At 36.8% G+C, this 19254-nt stretch overlaps 1 protein-coding gene across 10 annotated transcripts in view; it reads left to right on the top strand.

Moving 5' to 3' along the window:
* Positions 1-19254, top strand: part of LOC101598792 (solute carrier family 22 member 22-like) — a 39905-nt gene that overhangs the window by 8564 nt on the left and 12087 nt on the right. For 6 of the 10 annotated variants that reach the window (XM_045144162.1, XM_045144161.1, XM_045144157.1 and 3 more), the window contains 7 exons: positions 5931-6368; positions 6883-6986; positions 9312-9466; positions 9568-9736; positions 10900-11023; positions 13849-13967; positions 16112-16326. In XM_045144162.1, coding sequence (XP_045000097.1) covers positions 5967-6368; positions 6883-6986; positions 9312-9466; positions 9568-9736; positions 10900-11023; positions 13849-13967; positions 16112-16326 — 1288 coding nt within the window. In that variant the 5' untranslated portion in view covers positions 5931-5966. Of the gene's footprint in view, positions 1-268; positions 374-5930; positions 6369-6882; positions 6987-9311; positions 9467-9567; positions 9737-10899; positions 11024-13848; positions 13968-16111; positions 16327-17038; positions 17264-19254 lie in introns of those variants that run through there. The other 4 variants (XM_045144158.1, XM_045144163.1, XM_045144160.1 and 1 more) reach the window with 4 other exon arrangements.

The following is a 19254-nucleotide window of genomic DNA, read 5'->3' as shown; positions in this document are numbered from 1 at the left end:
GTTTACATAAACACCTTGGTGGCATTTATAGCAAAAAGAAACCACCTAGTTTGATTCTAAGTGGTCTAAGAAAGCTATGGTGAGAAATGATACACATAAGCTGTCATTAGAAGAAGAGGATGAGCTCACATTTTTAATGTTTTGAGGAAATGACTTTTAATTTTTGAAGGTCAACTCTACAGGGCATTTGCATGTTTGCTGCAAGATTGGGAGCAATCATTTATGTGTTTACACTTGCATCTGTGAGACACTGTGTACATCATTGCAGGATTCTCTATGGGGCTTTCCCCATAGCAGCCTCAATAAGCACAGATTTCCTGCCAGAAAGTTTAAACCATCTCTTTCCTGACACTGTCAAGGATATAAAGAAAAGGTAAGAGTCTATGCTGACCTTCCCTGTGAAGATAGGCTGTGTAATTTGAAAGAACTGACAGAACTCTGAAGACTATTTATTTTGGACTTCATAAGCCTTAATAAGTGAATATTTTGGATAGTTTTTCTAATATGCTATGTGCCTACAATTTATATTATAACAATTTTATGGTTCATTTGTATGTATGTTTTTCCACATTGCAAAATGTTTTGTGTAATCTTGACTTAGAGAGTATTATCTGTACATACTACATGAGGATATTGAAGATTATTGATATCAAAGGACTCTTTTCTTTTATTAAAATCAAGATTTTATATTTTATGTGTTTTACCAATTAAGCCCCTGCAGGTTTGACTCTCAAATGACATCCTGCTTACATTAAGTAGAAATTGCATCTGAAAAAAATTATTATAAGTACATCACTTCATCTACAATTCTCAGAAAAATAATACCCACTTAGTACCATGCAAATATTTCAGGCCTCTAATAAGAAAAAAAAAACCTATGATATACAGATGGTCTGTGCATAAGAGGCATGTTATTATTATCTTCAAATGGACAATGTATTTCTAAATAACTTTATTGAATTCTTGTTTTACTTAGAACATTTATAGAAGATACATTTTTTTCCCCTAGATTATGTTCTATCTTTTAATGCATGGTGGCTAACAATGACTGATTACTACAACTGTGTCATTTGGAAGTAGCTTGGCCATATCTGTTTAGAACTATAAAAAGACCTATTTTATCAGAAGCCTCATGAAAGAGAGGCTAGTGGTGCAATGTCATTGTAGTAAATGAGCTGGTAATGTCTCAGTTTGCTCACCAGCACACTTTTGAACCATCTGATCAATACAATACAGTTTTCAAATGAAGATCCAATCACCTCTTCATATTCCATATCTCCTCCATTCCTGAAGAAGAGATCTTGAAGGACTATAAATATTTTTTCAATATGTTTCAGGCAATGGCATGAACATAAAATTAGAAATTAGAAGTTTTTCAGGGGGAGGGTGCTGGAGAGATGGCTTAGCAGTTAAGGCATTGCCTGCAAAGCCAAAGGATTCTGGTTTGACTTTCTGGGACCCATGTAAGGCAGATGCACAAGGGGTAGCACATGCATTTGGAGTTCATTTGCAGAGGCTGGAGGCCCTGGTGTGCCCATTCTTTCTCCCTCTCTCTGCCTCTTTCTCTCAAATAAATAAATAAATAAATAAATAAATAAATAAATAAATATTTTTTTAAAAGTTTCTTTATTGAATTGTCTTTAAGTATACTTTTAGGTAACTATACAAACTGAGCGAAATGCCAGAGCTTCAGAATTTATTTTAATTGTTTTTGAATATTGAAGACTTTATGTACAGACCAATATATGGTTTACTTTGGAAAAAGTCTCATGTGCTGGAGAAAAGAATGTGTGTTATGCAGTTGCAGCTATGGTATTTAGTAAGTGTTCTTTAGTCAGGGTGATATACAATGCAATATAACTCTGAGATTGTTCTTTGGATGTTTGGTCTAGATAATTTTCTTATTAGTGACAGGGAGTATTTTACTAGACCTATGTGTAACATAGTTTCCACTTGAATTTGTTTTCTAAAATTAAGAGCTTTAATACTTACCAAAAATACATATTAACATCATACCTTCTTAATGATTGTTTCCTTGTGTATATGGATCATATGCCCCTCAAGTTGGGTGTTTGTTGATGTGATGCCTAAGTTAATACACTTTACCCATAGATCCAGAAATGGAAAAAATGGTTCAATTTGCATAGTGTTACTTAACCTCAGTCTCAATATTATTTTTCTATTTGCTGTATAAAAGTTTTAAAATTATTATAGTTGGCCAGATATGCAAGGATAATTTGAAAGAAAAGATTCATAACATAACATTTCCTATAAATGATAGCCATATTACTTATCATACTTAAAAACATTAAAAGTCCTATGATCCTCAGGATTTCCTTCCCTGAATATACATATCTAAAGAACATGCATATCTAATGAATATGCATATCGAATGACAATCATGGAAGGAGACGTAAAAAGCATAGTGTAGAGCTTGTTTGTCACTTCCCATTGTAAGCAGAGTATGTTCCATTTAATTGTAAGACATACATTTTATTCAGCTAGTATTGCGATATAAATTAGGCCTTAAAATTGGGATCAATATCAAGGTTTTTTTCCACTATTATTTTCACGATTCATCTATTTTGTTAACTATGTTACTCTTTGTCAATCATAGAAAAGGGGTCTATGTTATAGTAAAAGAAATAAACATTATTTAAAATCGTGTCAAAATATGAACTCATTCTTCCCTGTATACATATTTGCTCTCTTCAACATTCACTGGTTTCTAGTAAGCCCTTCACTTGTTTGCTGGTGATGCTCTTGTGTCTTAACAAGCCCCTGGAATAAAAGACACAAAAGATAAATATATCAGTGACCAGGTAAAGTTGGGACAAATTTGAAAACCTGTTCTTTGTTCTGTACCACAATGTGTACATTTCTACATATGAAAAATTACTTTTCAACATCACCTTGAAATGGCTGTTACCATTTTAGAGAAGTTGAAAGAATTTGGATGAACAGACTAGAAAAAGAGCTAAATGATGTAAGTCAAATATTGTGGTTGGTTCTGGTATGGGCTCAGAAGACAGGCAAACTAAGAAATATTCATGGGTGGATATGAGAATGTTGTTGAAATTTAGACCAAGGGCAACCTTTCTTGCCCTTATAACAATAATTACAAAAATATATTATTATTTCCCTATGCATGTTTTTTTTGTATTTTTGAATTTGAAAAAATAAAATAATTTAATCTGATAGAGGAAATTTGCACACAGTAAGTGAACTTTTTCTCCACATGTGCAGTGGCACCCAAACACAAAAGGAAACAGAGTAGAAGTATTTGGAAACACTGAAGCCTGGTTAGAGAAAGTTTTTAAAAAAGAAAAAGCATGTGGAAGTGAAAATCAACTTGTTAAAAAGTCTATCAAGTAGAAACTGGAACCATGATTCTGTTAGAGACAACCCTGAGAAGTGTTACTAATCATTTTTCTCAGCCTAATATTTTGTAACTGTTATAGTCAGGTTCACATTGCTGGCAGAAAACACCTGACCAAGAGCAGCTTGTGAGGAAAAAAAGAGCTTATTTTGGCTTACGACCTGAAGGGAAGCTCCATGATGGAATAGGAAAACAATGGCATGAGCAGAGGGTGGACATCACCCCCCTGGCCAACATCAGATGGCCGACAGCAACAGGAGAGTGTCCCAAACACTGACATGGGTTAGCTGACTATAAAACCCATGAACCTGCTCCCAACAATACACTGCCTCCAGGAGGCTTTAATTCCTAAATTGACATCAGCTGGGAACCTAGCATTTAGCCCATTTAAGTATATGGGGGAAATTCTGAGTCAAACAACCACAGCAACCAAGTGACTTTTTCCCCCCTAGAAATCCTAGTACCCCATAGCCTGACACTAGCTTCATATCAGTAATGATATAGTTAGGAACTCATGAGGGGTAGGGAGCTTATCTTTATGTTTCAGACATTCTTTCAGAGCATTTTATGTTGCTTTTATTTGCACAGGTCATGCTAAATACAAATATCTTTTCATTTGCCAATATATATTAACACTTTCTCTTTCATGATAGCCTCTGTAAGAGGTATCAGATGGTCATGGTAAGTTTAATTTCTGTGTCTCTGATAATTAATGATGCTGAACACTTTTTATTTAGAAATTCAATACGCTAACATATTACAGATTGATTACATCCCCATTAGCTACATTCTCATGTTCCCTCTTCCCCCAGGACCATTCCATTGAGGACCCTCCTCAGTGGTATTGTTATTCACTGTGGAGTCATGAATGTCCCAGCCTCCCCATATGAATGGGTATATATTATGACTAATCCTTGCATCTTGATAGTGCAAAGTGGTCAAGCCTCAAAAACATGCCCTCCTTCAAATAGTAAACCCCAAGGGCATAGAATCAGCATGTTGAAGAAACACTCACACTCTCTTATTCATTATAGAAATGTATGCAACAGCCAAGACATAGAAACCATTATACTTCTATCCTTGAGAGATGATTTGAATAAAAATTGCTTACTCTTGAAATTGTGCCTACATATAAATAATAAGCAAATGTATTTGTGTTGCTATGCCCATGTCCTGAGAAGTTGAGCAGGGTTGCTTTGCATAGAAATGAGCTGGTGTGAAAAGAAGGATATGACACAGAAGAAGAAAAAAAATCTTTGGGTGAACTGTTGCCTGTTCATCTGTAATTGTCAGAGTACAAACTTTGAGATTGGGCCAGCTGACCTGTGCTGGGGCAACAGGAAGAATGTAGACTCTTTTGAAGGGAACTGAGTGTTCAAGGAGTGTCCTGTTCTCCCCTGGATTAACAAAGTGGTATCCAACCTGGTGTTGTGGAGTATAATAAATGTAGGAAAGAGAGGGTCACTGTGTTTGCAACACAGTCTTGTGTTTTGGAAATAGCCAGGGGCAGTGTGAAGCAGGTTTGTTGGATGCCTGAATGGAGACCCCATGAGCACATGAGGATGAACCATGGGATGCAATGGAGACCCAGTGGACATGCTGGCACTACGTGATGGTTGCTAGGAAACCTGCCGGTCCTGATGAAGTTTTCCAGGACTGTGCGTAGCCTAGCTGGAGGGGTGGAATTGGAATGCCAGAGACTTGTTGCTAGTTAGAATTATTGGACTTGGAGATTTGCACTGGCTAGAGTTGTTGGACTTGGAGTTACAGAGTTTGTTGTTTTTTCCTGTATAAATCTTGTGTTGATTGAATGTTTCTTTGCTATGCCCAGTGCCATCTTTTGCAGTGTGAATATTTATTCTGGGCCATTATGGGTTGTGGGGGATTTTTTTGTTATTATGGCTCAGTTAGAAGATCTTGGAGTATGGGGATGTTTGCACATCATTAGGGTTGATAAAACTATGAGAACTTTTAAAGATGGACTGACTGCATTGTATTTTACATCATGTATGGTTATCAGTTTCTGGGGGGCGGGGTGGAATGTGGTAGTTTGATTCAGATGTCCCCCATAAATTTAGGTGTTCTCTGCTAAGTTCCCAGCTGATGGAGATTTGGGAATTAGTGCCTCCTGGAAGCAGTGTATTCTTGGGGGCAGGCTTATGGGTGTTATAGCCAGGTCCCCCTTGCTAGTGTTTGGCACACTCTCCTGTTGCTATGGTCCACCTGGTTTTGGCCAGGTGCTGATGTCCACCATCTGCTCATGCCATCATTTTCCCTGCCATCATGGAGCTTCTCCCTCAAGCCTGTAAGCCAAAATAAATCTTTTATCCCCACAAGCTGCTCTTGGTTGAGTGATTTCTACCAGCAATGAGCACCTGACTTCAACAATAATCCAACTGGTTATAAATGGTTATTCACAAGATAGGGAAAACAAACATTGCTGATGAAAACATAATACCTGAATTTATCAATTTCTTTAACTTCCTAGTTCAAGAAAACATTTTATAATAAGTAACATGAGATTAAAATTTTTTTTTTCTATTCTGTAAAGACAATTATTTTAAAGCTAGTGTTTGGAGGCCTAACTATGGGTTTTGGAGACCTTCTTCAACATGTTGGTGATACTGGAAAATTTCAGATTTTCATGATCATCCTTGGTTCATTCTTGAATATGCAATTATCCCCTCATGACTTCATGGACAACTTTGTAGCAGCCATCCCTGCTCACCACTGTTACGTCAGCCTTCTTGACAATCTCAGCTCTGAAGCCAATATCACCATGAACATGACCACAGAAGCCTTGCTGAAGGTCTCTATTCCAATGGGCCCAGACCAGAAACCTGAGCCATGCCATCGGTTCCGCCAGACCCAGTGGCAACTCTTAGATCCTGATGTGTCACCCTCCAATAACACTGAGCTACAGACAGAGCCGTGCCTGGATGGGTGGACATATGACCACAGTGTGTTCACTTCTACCATCATCACTGAGGTAAGAAGTTAGTTATTGGTGATGTGGAGTGAATTAAGTGTGGGCCTCTGACATTGTCATGCCGACTAGTAAAATAAGAATACTATCTAAAGTATTAACCAATTGCTTGTTGCCAGTTTCATTTCTGATGCCTAGAATTTTAGGCATTAAAAAGTAATTTTGTATTCTGGGCTGGAGAGATTACTGAGTGGCTAAGTGCTTGCCTGTGAAGCCTAAGGATCCCGGTTTGAGGCTCGATTCCCCAGGACCCACGTTAGCCAGATGCACAAGGGGTGCACTCGTCTGGGTTCATTTGTGGTGGCTGGAGGCCCTGGTGTGCCCATTCTCTCCTTCTCTCTCTCCCTCTCCTTCTTTCTCTCTCTCTTGCTCTCAAATAAATAAATAAAAAGTAAACAAAAAATTTTTACAAAGTAATTTTATATTCTTTTGCATAATGCCAAAGAATCTTATGGCTGCCTCAAGGTATTTATTTATAATGATTGTAAACGCATAATTTTTACCCAATCTTTTCCAGTGGGACTTAGTATGCGATTATCAGTCATTCAAATATTTGGAACAGGCTATCTCCCTGGCAGGGCATTTGGTGGGCATTGCGATAAATGTCATGCTGTCTGACAGGTAAGCTTCATCTTCCAAAAATGCACCGTCAACCTAAACCCACACTAGTGTCTCTGTACACAGTTCACTCACAACTCAGTATGCACCTTAACAGAGTCTAACTATGCACAGTAGAGAAACCATGTGATGGATGTGGTTCAAAGTAATTACAAACTTGTAAAATCTTAGCTCATTAGGGTACACTCCTAATAGAAGGGAACTGAAAATTCCTGGTAGGGATAAGTCAAAAATTTAGGGTAGGGGTGGCAGAAATGTCCAAGAAATGATGATGTATATTGGCACAGGTGAGCCTTAAAGATCAAGTTTATGAAGCTAAGCTTTCCTTTTTTATGAAGTAGAAACTTCATATAGATGCACCATGTGTTGATACCACCATTTCCTTCCTCCCTGCCCCACTCCACTGAGGGCCCTCCTTAGAGGGATTGCTGGTCTTCACCATGGGGTTGTGGGCTATGAGTTGTTAGAGCAGAACTCAGAAGCTAATTTCTCTGTCTCCTCTCTCAGGAAACTTTACTTTTCTCCTTAAATTTTCTGTAGGAAATTTGACACTCCAAATGACGTTTACTAATGGCTATATCTGCCTTAATTACATATTCTTTTCTTAAAGTGATAATTCAGGAAGTTGCATTTGTGGGCCGATTTTAAGAAATTTTAGAAAAGTACGAAAATAAATCTGTAGAAAAATATGTAGAAACATGATGACTATTCAAGCTACTGTGAAAAAAATTATACGGGAGATAAAAGTCTCCAGAATAATAAAAATACATAATTAAAATAAATAGATTAAGATTAATAAGGAAGAAAATAAATCCAATGAGCATATATGGGAATACAGAGAAGGAAAGTGATCAACTAAAGTATGGTCTGTATCTTGGATTCATAAACTTTGATGTCAACAGGATTAGAGACAGATATAATCTATCTGAGCCCCAGAATATCCAAAATAAATAAATATGCAATTCCACAATGCCTTTTATGTATGCCACTTCTAAAATAGAAGATGGACAGATTTTGATGATAAAAACATGAACTGCACATTGCTGAAATTGTTGTGACAAGAATTCTTAACAGTCAGTTTAGTATAAAGCAATAATTGGTAGCTGACATTTTATCAGTCTTACCTGTAAGACTGGGATAATAAATTTCAAATGTATTTAAATGCCTTTTAATTTTCTTGGATTGCATGCGATAATAGTTGTAAAGAACCTATGATGTTAGCCAGGTATGGTGACACACGCCTTTAATCCCAGCACTTGGGAGGCAGAGGTAGGATTGCTGATAGTTCAAGGCAACCCTGAGACTACATAGTTAATTCCAGGTCAGCCAGGACCAGAGTGAGACCCTACCTCAAAACAAACAAACACACAAACAAAAAACCCAAAAAACAAAAAAAGAACCTATGATGTGGATTTTATTTAGAATTAAATAAATAATATATTATTAGTATTTTAAATGATAGAGAAGAAAATGTGTTTGTATGTTTCAGTGTGATCTGGATTTTTCTGGACAAATAAAATAAAATATTACCTTATTAAAAAAAATGTTCTGGGGGCTATATAGATGATGGCTCTGTGGTTAAGGTGCTTGCTTAGATGTCTAATGACCTCGGTTTGATTCCCAGTACCTACACAGAGGCAAATGCACTGGCACATGTATCTGTAGTGTGCAGGCCTGGGTGTCTCTGTGTCTGTATCTCCCCTATCTGTCTCTGTTGCAAATAAATAAATATAATATTTTTAAACAGAAAATATCCTGAAATAAGACTGCATTTGGAGGACACTCTGGGATTTTTAATTTATAATATTTTTGTAAGCTATGTTTTATACACTAAAATATTATATTTCAAAAATTATTTAACTATTTTCCTTTTTCTTTCCAACATTTTTACTAAGTAGTTTTTGAGGAGAAATACAAAAAAAAAATAGCATCATAAGTTTTCGTTCTACCTGATTAAAGTACTGGGAAGTAGAATCTACATAACTTTATAGGATGCTTACAAAACCAAAGGCCTTTGAACACAAGCAAGTGTGGGTCAGCCCCTTAAATTTCATCCTTGTTCCATAGCATTTTGGGGGAATGAAATGTCATTTGGCACAGTGTGTACACATTATGCGAATTCCAGTATATTAAAGGTGTGAATTTAGTGACTCAACTCTGAAGTAAAATGATTTCACTTCAGTAGGTTAATGTTACTTCGTGGGTGTGACAAGTGTTATAAGACTTTGAAAAACTGGAAACTAAACTGAATGACAGTTCTCTTATAATAGTCTAATGTTACACCGTTACTTTCTATGTTTTCCACAAAGTTGATTACTATTTCTATAGATTTGGACGGAAGCCACTGGTGGTCTGCTGTTGCCTAATCTATGGGCTCCTAGGCACATGCTGTGCGGTTGTTCCCACCTTCGCTCTGTTCTGTGCCCTGCGATTCATTATGTCTGCCTCCGTGACTACTCTGCAATGCACTGTCAGTATACTCGGTAGGCTTTTCCTCACCTGGGCACATATATCATGTTATATTTCTGTTGCCACTTTCTGTTGCATATCATAATTAATTATGTTTCTTAAAATTTATTTTCAGTTTTGGAAGTAATCTCCCTCAAATGGTACCCTGCAGTTGTGGCACTCTTTGGATTAACTCTTAGCACCGGACATGCATTACTTGGAGGACTAGCTTATGTTTTCAGAGATTGGCACAAGCTCCAACTGGGCATAGCCTTGCCATTCTTACTAGTTTCTCTCTTCATCTGGTATGTGAACTTTATGACGCATTCAGCCATATTGCTTATATGATCACGACCCATAAAGATTTGCCTGTCTATGCTGAGGAATATATTACTTTTTATTTTCACTTTTAGGACTGCTTATTTATTTATTTATTTGAGAGAGAGAAAGAGAATTGGCATATCAGGGTCTCCAACCACTGTAATCAAACTCCAGATGTGTGCACACCTTGTGCACATGTGTGACCTTGGGCATGCATTACTTGTGCATTTGGCTTATGTGGGATCTGGGGAGTCAAACATGGGTCCTTGGGCTTCACAGGCAAGTACTAAGCTATTTCTCCAGCTGGAGAATGAATTCTTTCATAAATTTACAAAATTGTTTCCCTTATTGTTAAAAAGTTCACTTAACAATTGTTACTTTCACTTCAATTGCTAAGATTCCTTTCATATCTATCTGTGGAAACAAAAAGCAAGATAAAGCCAGAGTACTGGCTTAACTTAGATCCTTTCCATATTCCTGTTTAGGGAGGGATAGAACTGTCATTCTGAGAACACAACTCCTGGTGTTTGTCAAACTTTCATTTTCTCAAAGGCAAAATATGACATGAATTATGGACACATATGGAAGTAGTTATGATTCCTAAAATTCAAAAAATTTAGAGGAAAATATAATTAATTAATTTACTCAGTAATCAAATTATTTTTAAAATAGTTTTCAAAGAATAAGGTTGGCTAGAAATAACATATGGCTATAGGATTGATACATAGATGGAGGGCCTATAAATTTATTTATTTATTTATTTATTTATTTATTTATTTATATTTATTTGAGGGTAACAGAGAGAGAAACAGGCAGATATATATATATAGAGAGAGAGAGAATCGGCACACCAGGGCCTCCTACCACTGCAAACGAACTCCAGATGCGTGTGCTCCCTCATGCATCTGGCTAATGTGGGTACGGGGGAATCGAGCCTTGAACTGGAATCCTTAGGTTTCACAGGCAAGTGCTTAACCGCTAAGCCATCTCTCCAGGCCAAGGGCCTATAAACTTAGATTATTCTTTCTCAGTAAGATGGAGATTGAAGCTGAGAAGATTATTCTTTTCCATAAAAGCACAGTCGTTTCTGTCTGGACTGGAGTGTGACATTGTCCCTCATAACATCTACCTCTCTTCTTTGAAACAGGTGGGTGCCAGAGTCAGTCCGCTGGCTCATGGCAACTGGAAGAACAAAGCGAGCAGTGAAGGAACTACAGAGAATCGCCTACTTTAATGGGAAGAAAGATGTTGCACAAAGTCTGACAATTGAGGTAGGGGGTCATAAGTACATTCTTCATCATCAACAGATGGAAAAATGGGGTAAGATCAGTGAAACACACAGCCAACAAGTATAAGAAGTCAGAAGAGATACAAACTGCAACTATTTTTATTATCATCCTTTGTGTATGCCTGAAATTTATATTTTTTAAAATATAATTTTAAGATTATTTTGGAAATTGTAAAGGGTTACAGAAACATGGGCAGTTAATTTTAAAGTCTTTATATTGAACACCCTGGAGAATGAAAGTGAAGGAGGGTTAACAGAGGTTATCTTTATTCTCTCTTTCTTATTCTCTACAGTTAGGATCTAGCATTGTTATTCTTCTGACATGACATTCCTGCTGATGGGGATGATCCAGAAAATTGATTCCAACAATATTTGAATTTAAGATCTATGAGACTATCAGCATTTTCTTTCTGTGTGTGTGACTTTTTTTTTACAATTAGAATGGGGGCTGAGGAATGTGAACATGAGATATACAGCTCGATGGGAATGTAATCAATTTGTAATATGTTCATATAACAAAGTCCTCAATTAAAATAGTTTATCCAGTATTCTCTACACGAAAGAGTCTGATATAACAAAGCATATTGTAGTTAGTTTCTCTTGTACGTGATTTCTACTCTCATTTCTGCAACAATTTAAGTCAGGTCACATGTCTAACAGAGTAGGTTGTCTTAATAGATTTATGCAAATAACAAGTCAATTGCAATCACTAATCACATTGTAAAGAAAGCTAAAGCCATAACTGAATTAATTTCTTGAGATAGTAGAGCTTAAAATATGGAGATGGGAAAATTGTCCAATATGGTATTTTAGACATTTAAGATTCAAATGCCCCTGAGGGTGTGTTGGCTGTAACTACAGGTGGACCAGAAAAAAAGCTACATATGAATATCACTGCTCTTGGTAATACTATAAAAGTTAAAGTTTCAAAAGTTATGTTATTAGCTAAATGCGTCAATAATTGCTACAAATGATCTATATTAATATGTCTATATTTATATAATAAATCACAAATATGATGACTAAATTGAATACATATTAGTTTCTATTCAATTCATCTAGTATATTTACTTTATATCTATAACATGGATAGAGATGTAAAATATATCATAACCTCTAATAGCACAATAGAATTCATTAATTGAAATATTTACAGTAGCTCACACGGAAGAGGATGAGGTTCACCACCACAGGACTACAAATACAACACAGAACCAAAGAGGTTCTTGTTCACCCTACAGCACCCAGAGCAGTGCTTGTTTGTTTTGTCCTAGTTAAGTGGTTTTCCTTTTCATCTTCTAACATATATCCATAATTAATATGATGGGAATGTATTCATAATGATTGTAACGAGAAGTTCTTACAGAGAATTTGCTGGCATTTTCATGACAACCAGCACTCAGCCATGAGCATCATTTGGTGCATTATTAAACAAGAAGATATAAGTGATTTATAATAAGCAGCACATAATTTTGAAATTAGAAATTTTGAGGAAGGATATCTGCGACATTTCACAACAACAGAAAATAGTTTAATAGCATAAAGGATATGTTTAACCATTTCTCCAGTGAATTTTTTCAGTGACATAATTTATCAGCCAGAAGCTGGAATATCATCTAACCAATGTGCTTCTTCAAATTTTTATTTATTTATTTATTTGTGAACAACAAACAGAAAGAGAAAGAGGGAGAGAGGGAGAGAGAGGTTGGGGGGGGGGGAGAATGGGCACATCAGGGTCTCCAGCAATTGCAAGCAAACTCCAGATTCATGTGCCACCTTGTGCATCTGGCTTATGTAGGTCCTGGGGGCTTGAGCCTTGACCTGGGGTCCTTAGGCTTCACGGGCAAGTGCTTAGCTACTAAGCCATCTCTCCATCCCCAATTTTTTTTTTTTTAGATAACCTGTTTGATTTGGTTTCATGGTAGTGTTACAGCATGAGGGATTAAAAGAATTAAATTTGGGAAAAAAATATATTTTACAGATGTATTACTTACCTCCTTTTGCTGTGAACAATAACTAGACAGAAGCAATAGAGGGAAGAAAAGTTTTTGTTCTTGCTTATAGTTTCTGAGGATTTGATGCCACATTCTTCTGCTAGCTTGGGATGGACCTGGTTCCCTTGGGCCTCAGTTGTGGTGGCCTGTATACACGGACCCTGGCAATAGAATTCTTGATCATTTGAGACCTGAGAAAACTTGCGAGGCTAGACTCCAGAGTTCAACTTTCTGTTGGCCTTATGGGTTTTCCAAGTTTATACCATAATGGCTCCTTGAACTCTGATTACTGGGATTTGCTAATGAAAAACCCCAGATGCTTTCACATTCCTCCCACAAACCAATTCCAATGATCCACAGGGTCAAATTTTTTATAGCTACATCACCGCTTCTTGACAACTATTTTCTGTTAGTTACTTCCTCATTTTTCTGACCAAATATATGATCAAAACAATATAAGGGAAGGTTTTATTTGGCCTACAGTTTCTAGTGGCATAATCTACCCTTTTGGTTGGCCAAGACAGGGAATTAGGAGAAGGCTGAGTCCTGAAGCTCTCAGAGTATAAAGAGAAAGTGAGGGTGGGCTATAAAACTTTAAGGTTCATCCTTCCCAGTGACCATTTCCTCCAGCAAGACTTTTCCAAGCAGTGTAACCATCTTGGGACTAAGTGTTCAAACACGTGATCCCATGAGGATCATTGTACATTAAAACCACAACTGAATCTTAATACTTTCGGTTTTGTATTCTCCTTCTCTTTCTTTCTTTTTCTTCCTCCCTCCTTCCCTCCCTTCTTTCCCTTAATTCTTTTTGAAGGTTCTGAGATGTGAAATGAAGGAAGAACTGGGTACAGTCAAAGCACATGTCATCGGAATAAAGGAAATCATTGTTAATCCTACAGCACGCAGAACAATGCTATGTTTGTTCGGCCTTGTGTAAGTGGTTTCTCTTTCATCTTCTAACACATAGCCTAGCACTTTAACATTATGCTGAGCCCTTTGAGGAATGCCTGTTCTATGGGGACATGTTTGTCCCCTTTACTCCAGACAACACAAACAACAGCACAAAGAAAAGGAAATAAATGCAACAAAGAAATGGGACTCAAACAACCCACATGAAAACAAGAGTTTTGAAGTGCTCACATGGAAGTCTTATTATTTGTAGAGAGCAAAGGGAATGATGAGTGGATAATGAAGATGTGCACATATGCACAATGGAATTCCACTCAGCACTAAAGAAAAATGATCCAATGAAATTTGTATTAAAATGGACTGACTTGGAACAGATTGAGCAAACTCACGAAGCACAGAAAGACAGAGACCATATTGTACTTACTTATCTGCAGTTCCCAAACTGACAAAGCTAGAGAACTCAACAATTCAAAGACCTACGAGGCCCCCAAAACAAGACAGGGCTTCTGTCAAAACACCTGATTACCTGACTGAGGTAAAAGGTAAGGGCTTACTGCTGAAGATAGCGTTGTTCATGCAGAACATCGAGTGATCCAGCTGAATCTGCAAGGAAGCCAGGAAATAAAGCATTCATATTAATAGACCAAATTAGCCATAAAATCTCTCCCTAAACAAGAAATGCTGATTTTTCAGACAAATTGCCCAGTTTTATTTATAAGAGATCACAGCATTATAGTAAGGTAAGCAGTATAATGATATGGTAATATATACATGTATATATGACAAATCTCATTTCATATTTAAGTCTCATATTATATTGTGTCTTTTGTTCTTTTCAGCTGCTGCAAATGTATGCCATTTTACTCTATACATGAGAAAAACTTGGAAAAAGTAAGGCAGATGGGAAGTGACCATACATTTTAAAAACACAATCAGTTAAAACTTGTGCATGTAAGAATGATTTCTAGGTCAGTTTTTAGAGTGAAAAAAATGACTGAGATTAGTTAAGTGGCTTCCCTAAAGACATAAGAGATCACAGCAGTAAACCTTTGCTCTGGGTCTGACCCATGAATTTTATGTATGGCAATAAACACTAAGTATAGTGTAGTGATTCTTACTCTTTATTAATAAATATATACATAGGTTCAAAATACATTCCTGCATGATTAGTTGATCAGAGAAAATTTTTTAAAAAGTCCAAATAGATAGTGTAAATACACTATTCCAAATAGTTAAAATTTTAAATTTGAATGGAAGATAATTATAAAATATAATATAGTCTAACAACATTTTTTATTATCATTTAAGAAATTATGGTCTCTTATAATCTTTGGCAACTAGAAAGAATTATACTATATCTATGTAAGTGGTACTTTAAGCATGTGGCCAAAAGTTAATGTTAGATTAACTTAATTACTAAATATGTTTAAAATTATCATTGTGTTCTCAGACTCTTGGCAAAATGCCACTGTCCTCTCATTTTGATCAATTCTTTACATAGATGTGCTAACACACACTATATGTAAGGCAATGCGATAAGAACTAAAACAGTGAGCAAAAAATGTATATCTCTTATCTCAGAAAGCATGCAAAATGCATTAAAATGAAAACTTAGTGTCTATAATTACAAATACCATATAAAGATAGGGTGAAATGTGAAGTTTATATATATTTCTTATGCATTTTGTTATGATTTACTAATACTAATACATTCTTGATTTGAAATTTTTATTTCAAATTAGAGGACACTATATATCATGTTATAAAGATTTTAAAATTTCAATAATATTTTAAGGTAACACTAATATTCTCTTGAAATATAAAAATACATATAAGTATTACAACTTATTAAGCAATGAAAAAATTTCCCTTATTCTCAGGGTGATATAATATTTCAAATTTATACATTGGATCCCACACACTTGTAGCCCAAACTCATAGACTGAATTATAACATTATGTCAGATACAAACTTGTTTAGGGATTTGCTTATGTATTTTCTAACTTAGTTCATTATTAAGATTTTGCTCTATTGCTCATATCTTTCAGTTTAAAAGAAGTAACAAATTCACACAGACAACTCAAACATGTACACATATACACACACTCCCTAATTAAGTGTATGATCATTATTGAGTTAACTGAATGCCTCTCTGTTTTCTCTCATAGGTTTTCACTTGTTTTCAGCTTTTTTGGCTTTATGATGGATATTGAGCATTTTGGAAAGGACATGTTCTTGGTTCAGTTTTTACAAGGAATAACAGACTTTCCCTGCAAAGTAATTGCATATTTTATAGTAAGACATGTCAAACGTCGCCCTTCAGTAGCCTTTTTACAATTTGTGTTGGGAAGTTCTATTTTGGTCAACATTTTTGTGCCCAAAGGTGAGAGATACAGTGTTTAAAAAACACTATTAAGAATATGTGTAATCCCAGCACTTGAGAGGCAGAGGTAGGAGGATCACTGTGAGTTCTCAGCCACCCTGAGACTACATAATGAATTCTAGGTCAGCCTGGATTAGAGTGAGAACCTACTCAAAAAAACCAAAACTGAAACAAAACAAAAGAATGTGTGTAGTTTATGGAATTCATATTCAACTAATGTCAAGATGAAAAATGGAATCTAGTTTTAAAATCTTAAGAGTTTTGAGGGTCTGTCATTGTTTAATAAGAATTCTTTCTTTATATATTCCCTTAAGCAGAAACAATTAATTCAGAAAATTTAGGTGCTTCTGCATGAATAATAAAAAGTCATATCATTGAACAGTATGTGCTTGGTACCAAGGGTGTATAGAAGAAGGGTGCTAAATATAAATAAGTCATTTTGAGTGCTCTCTCAGTAAAGCAACTAGGTTGAGTCATTATTTACAAATAAGATATTTGCATAGTGAAGAAAGTAAGAGCAGATAGTATGTTAGAGGAGCTAACCTAAGACATAGTCTTTTAATAGGCTTGTACATGCATAATGATTCTACAATTTAAAAAAGCTGTCTGAAGTTTTGTCCTTTTATAAAACTGTAAATTCATAGCCATTGACCACCTCCAAATACCCACTCTCCCCATTCCTTGCTATCATCATTCTATCCTTTACTTCTAGGTCCTGGGTTATTTTTAAATGCCCATTACATGAGGAATCCCATAAAATCTGATGTTTCAGTTGGCGCATTATCTTCCATGTCTAGCAATGGCTATTAAAATGGCAGGATTTCGGGCTGGAGAGAGGGCTTAGCGGTTAAAGCGCTTGCCTGTGAAGCCTAAGGACCCCGGTTCGAGGCTCGGTTCCCCAGGTCCCACGTTAGCCAGATGCACAAGGGGGCGCACACGTCTGGAGTTCGTTTGCAGAGGCTGGAAGCCCTGGAGCGCCCATTCTCTCTCTCCCTCTATCTGTCTTTCTCTCTGTGTCTGTCGCTCTCAAATAAATAAATAATAAAAAAATTTTAAAAAAATGGCAGGATTTCCTTCTTTTTAAAGGCAAAATAACAAGCTAGGGTATGTGTGTGACAGTTAATTTATGATTGCCAATTTGACTGGATTTAGAATCAATTTGGAAACACATCCTAGGGAATGTCTGAGAATGATTTTCTAGATTAGGTTAATTGAGGTGTGATGACCCACCGCAAGTAGGCTGGGCTCCAGACTGAAGAAAAGGAGGAAGCAAGCTGAGTAGTCCCCTTCCTCCTACTCTTCACTTTGATTGCTAATGCAGTGTGACAAGCTCTGTTTCAGCCTCCTGATGCCACGTTTTCCTCACTGTGGTAGTTTGAATGGATGCCCCTCAATAGATACAGGAATTTTACTCAAGCCTGTGACTTAGCTCTCTAGCCACCTGGCTGGAGGAGGTGTCACTGTGGGCAGATCCTAGGGTTCAGCCCCAGGATGTATTTGGAGGTGGATCTGTTTCCAGACAAAAGACATGTAGGGTGCTAAAGTTCTGCTATCACAGGGCCCCCAGATTATGCTTGCTGATAGTGATGGTGTTGCTTTCCTCTCTCTGTGTATGTGGACCTGTGAAAGGGGGACAGCTTCTTCTGCCATTATGGTACTTCCCTTCTATCTGTAAGCTTCAGTAAATTCCTTCCTCCATAATTTTACCTGGTTTGGAAGTTCACCCCAGAAACACTGAAGCTGACTGCTACTCTCATCAAGATTGACTGTAACCTAAAACTTTCAATTGAAATAAACCCTTTCTTCTTTAAGTTCTTCTGGTCAGGTATTTGATAATGACAATAAGAAAGTGATGCAGAGAATTGGAGCCCAGAAGGGTGGAGACTGTTGATGTGTGTGTGTGTGTGTGTGTGTGTGTGTGTGTGTGTGTGTGTGTATACATCTTATTTCTGTATATCCTGACTATGTGGTCTGTAGGCATTTGGAACTAGTTTTCAGAAGGGATGTGGAAGTGTTTGGTGCTTTGAGCTAGAAAAGTCCTTGAATAATACAATCAGGAAGAGCTTAATGGGGCATTCTAGTGGAGGGTAGGTAAGCCAAAATGGTGAGAAAATTATGAACAGTAGAGTCCTGGTTCCTGAGGTTTATAGGAGAATTAGGACTCTATAGAACTGGGCTAGGGACAGTTCATATTATATGTTATTCACAGAACTGGCTGTATTCTGCCTGTGTCCTTGGATGTTGATTGATAATGGATTAAAAAATATTGGGCAAATTTGTCTGGTGAAGGAAATCTCAAGATAGAATTACATTCAGGCTGGTGCTGAGAAAACAGCTGTAATTGTTAAGCAGATCAGCCCTCGTGAAGAGAAACTTTCTGCAGTTCACTGGAACCATACAAAAATTATTCCAGAGGCAAAACCCTACCAATCAGAGGCTCTACCTTATGAAAATCCAAATTAATTTGAAGGAAGAAAGATTAAACTGAAGGGAATTCCCTTCTCAGATATGACCATCTAAAGGAAGTATTTGCTAAGGTTATACTGCTACAAAGTCTTATTGCTACAACTATTGTCCAAGGGGGGCTAGCTATGTCCCAAACTGGTAGCAGAACTTGGCAGTAATGTCCAGTTGGTACTAATTTTGGAGGAACACAAGATACAAGATTGAGGGAATCATGAGTTCTTACTCCATGGATCCGGAAAGCCACTCAGTCCACACAATGTGTGGCATGGCACTGCAAGGTTGCCTTGAAAGGCTGCAATGTGATGTTATGACCTCAAAGTTGTAATGCATATCCCAGGTTGCTGTGGGTTGGTGCCAGAACCAACTGAGAGCTGCAGAAATGGGTTAAAACTCCCATAAAAAGAGGGTAGACAGCAGACTGAAAGGGAAGGGCTACCTAAGCACATTGGATTCCACCACAAG

This window comes from Jaculus jaculus, chromosome 2 (assembly GCF_020740685.1).
Source record: "Jaculus jaculus isolate mJacJac1 chromosome 2, mJacJac1.mat.Y.cur, whole genome shotgun sequence".
NCBI lineage: Eukaryota > Metazoa > Chordata > Mammalia > Rodentia > Dipodidae > Jaculus > Jaculus jaculus.
This window is presented reverse-complemented; position numbering and strand designations above follow the sequence as displayed.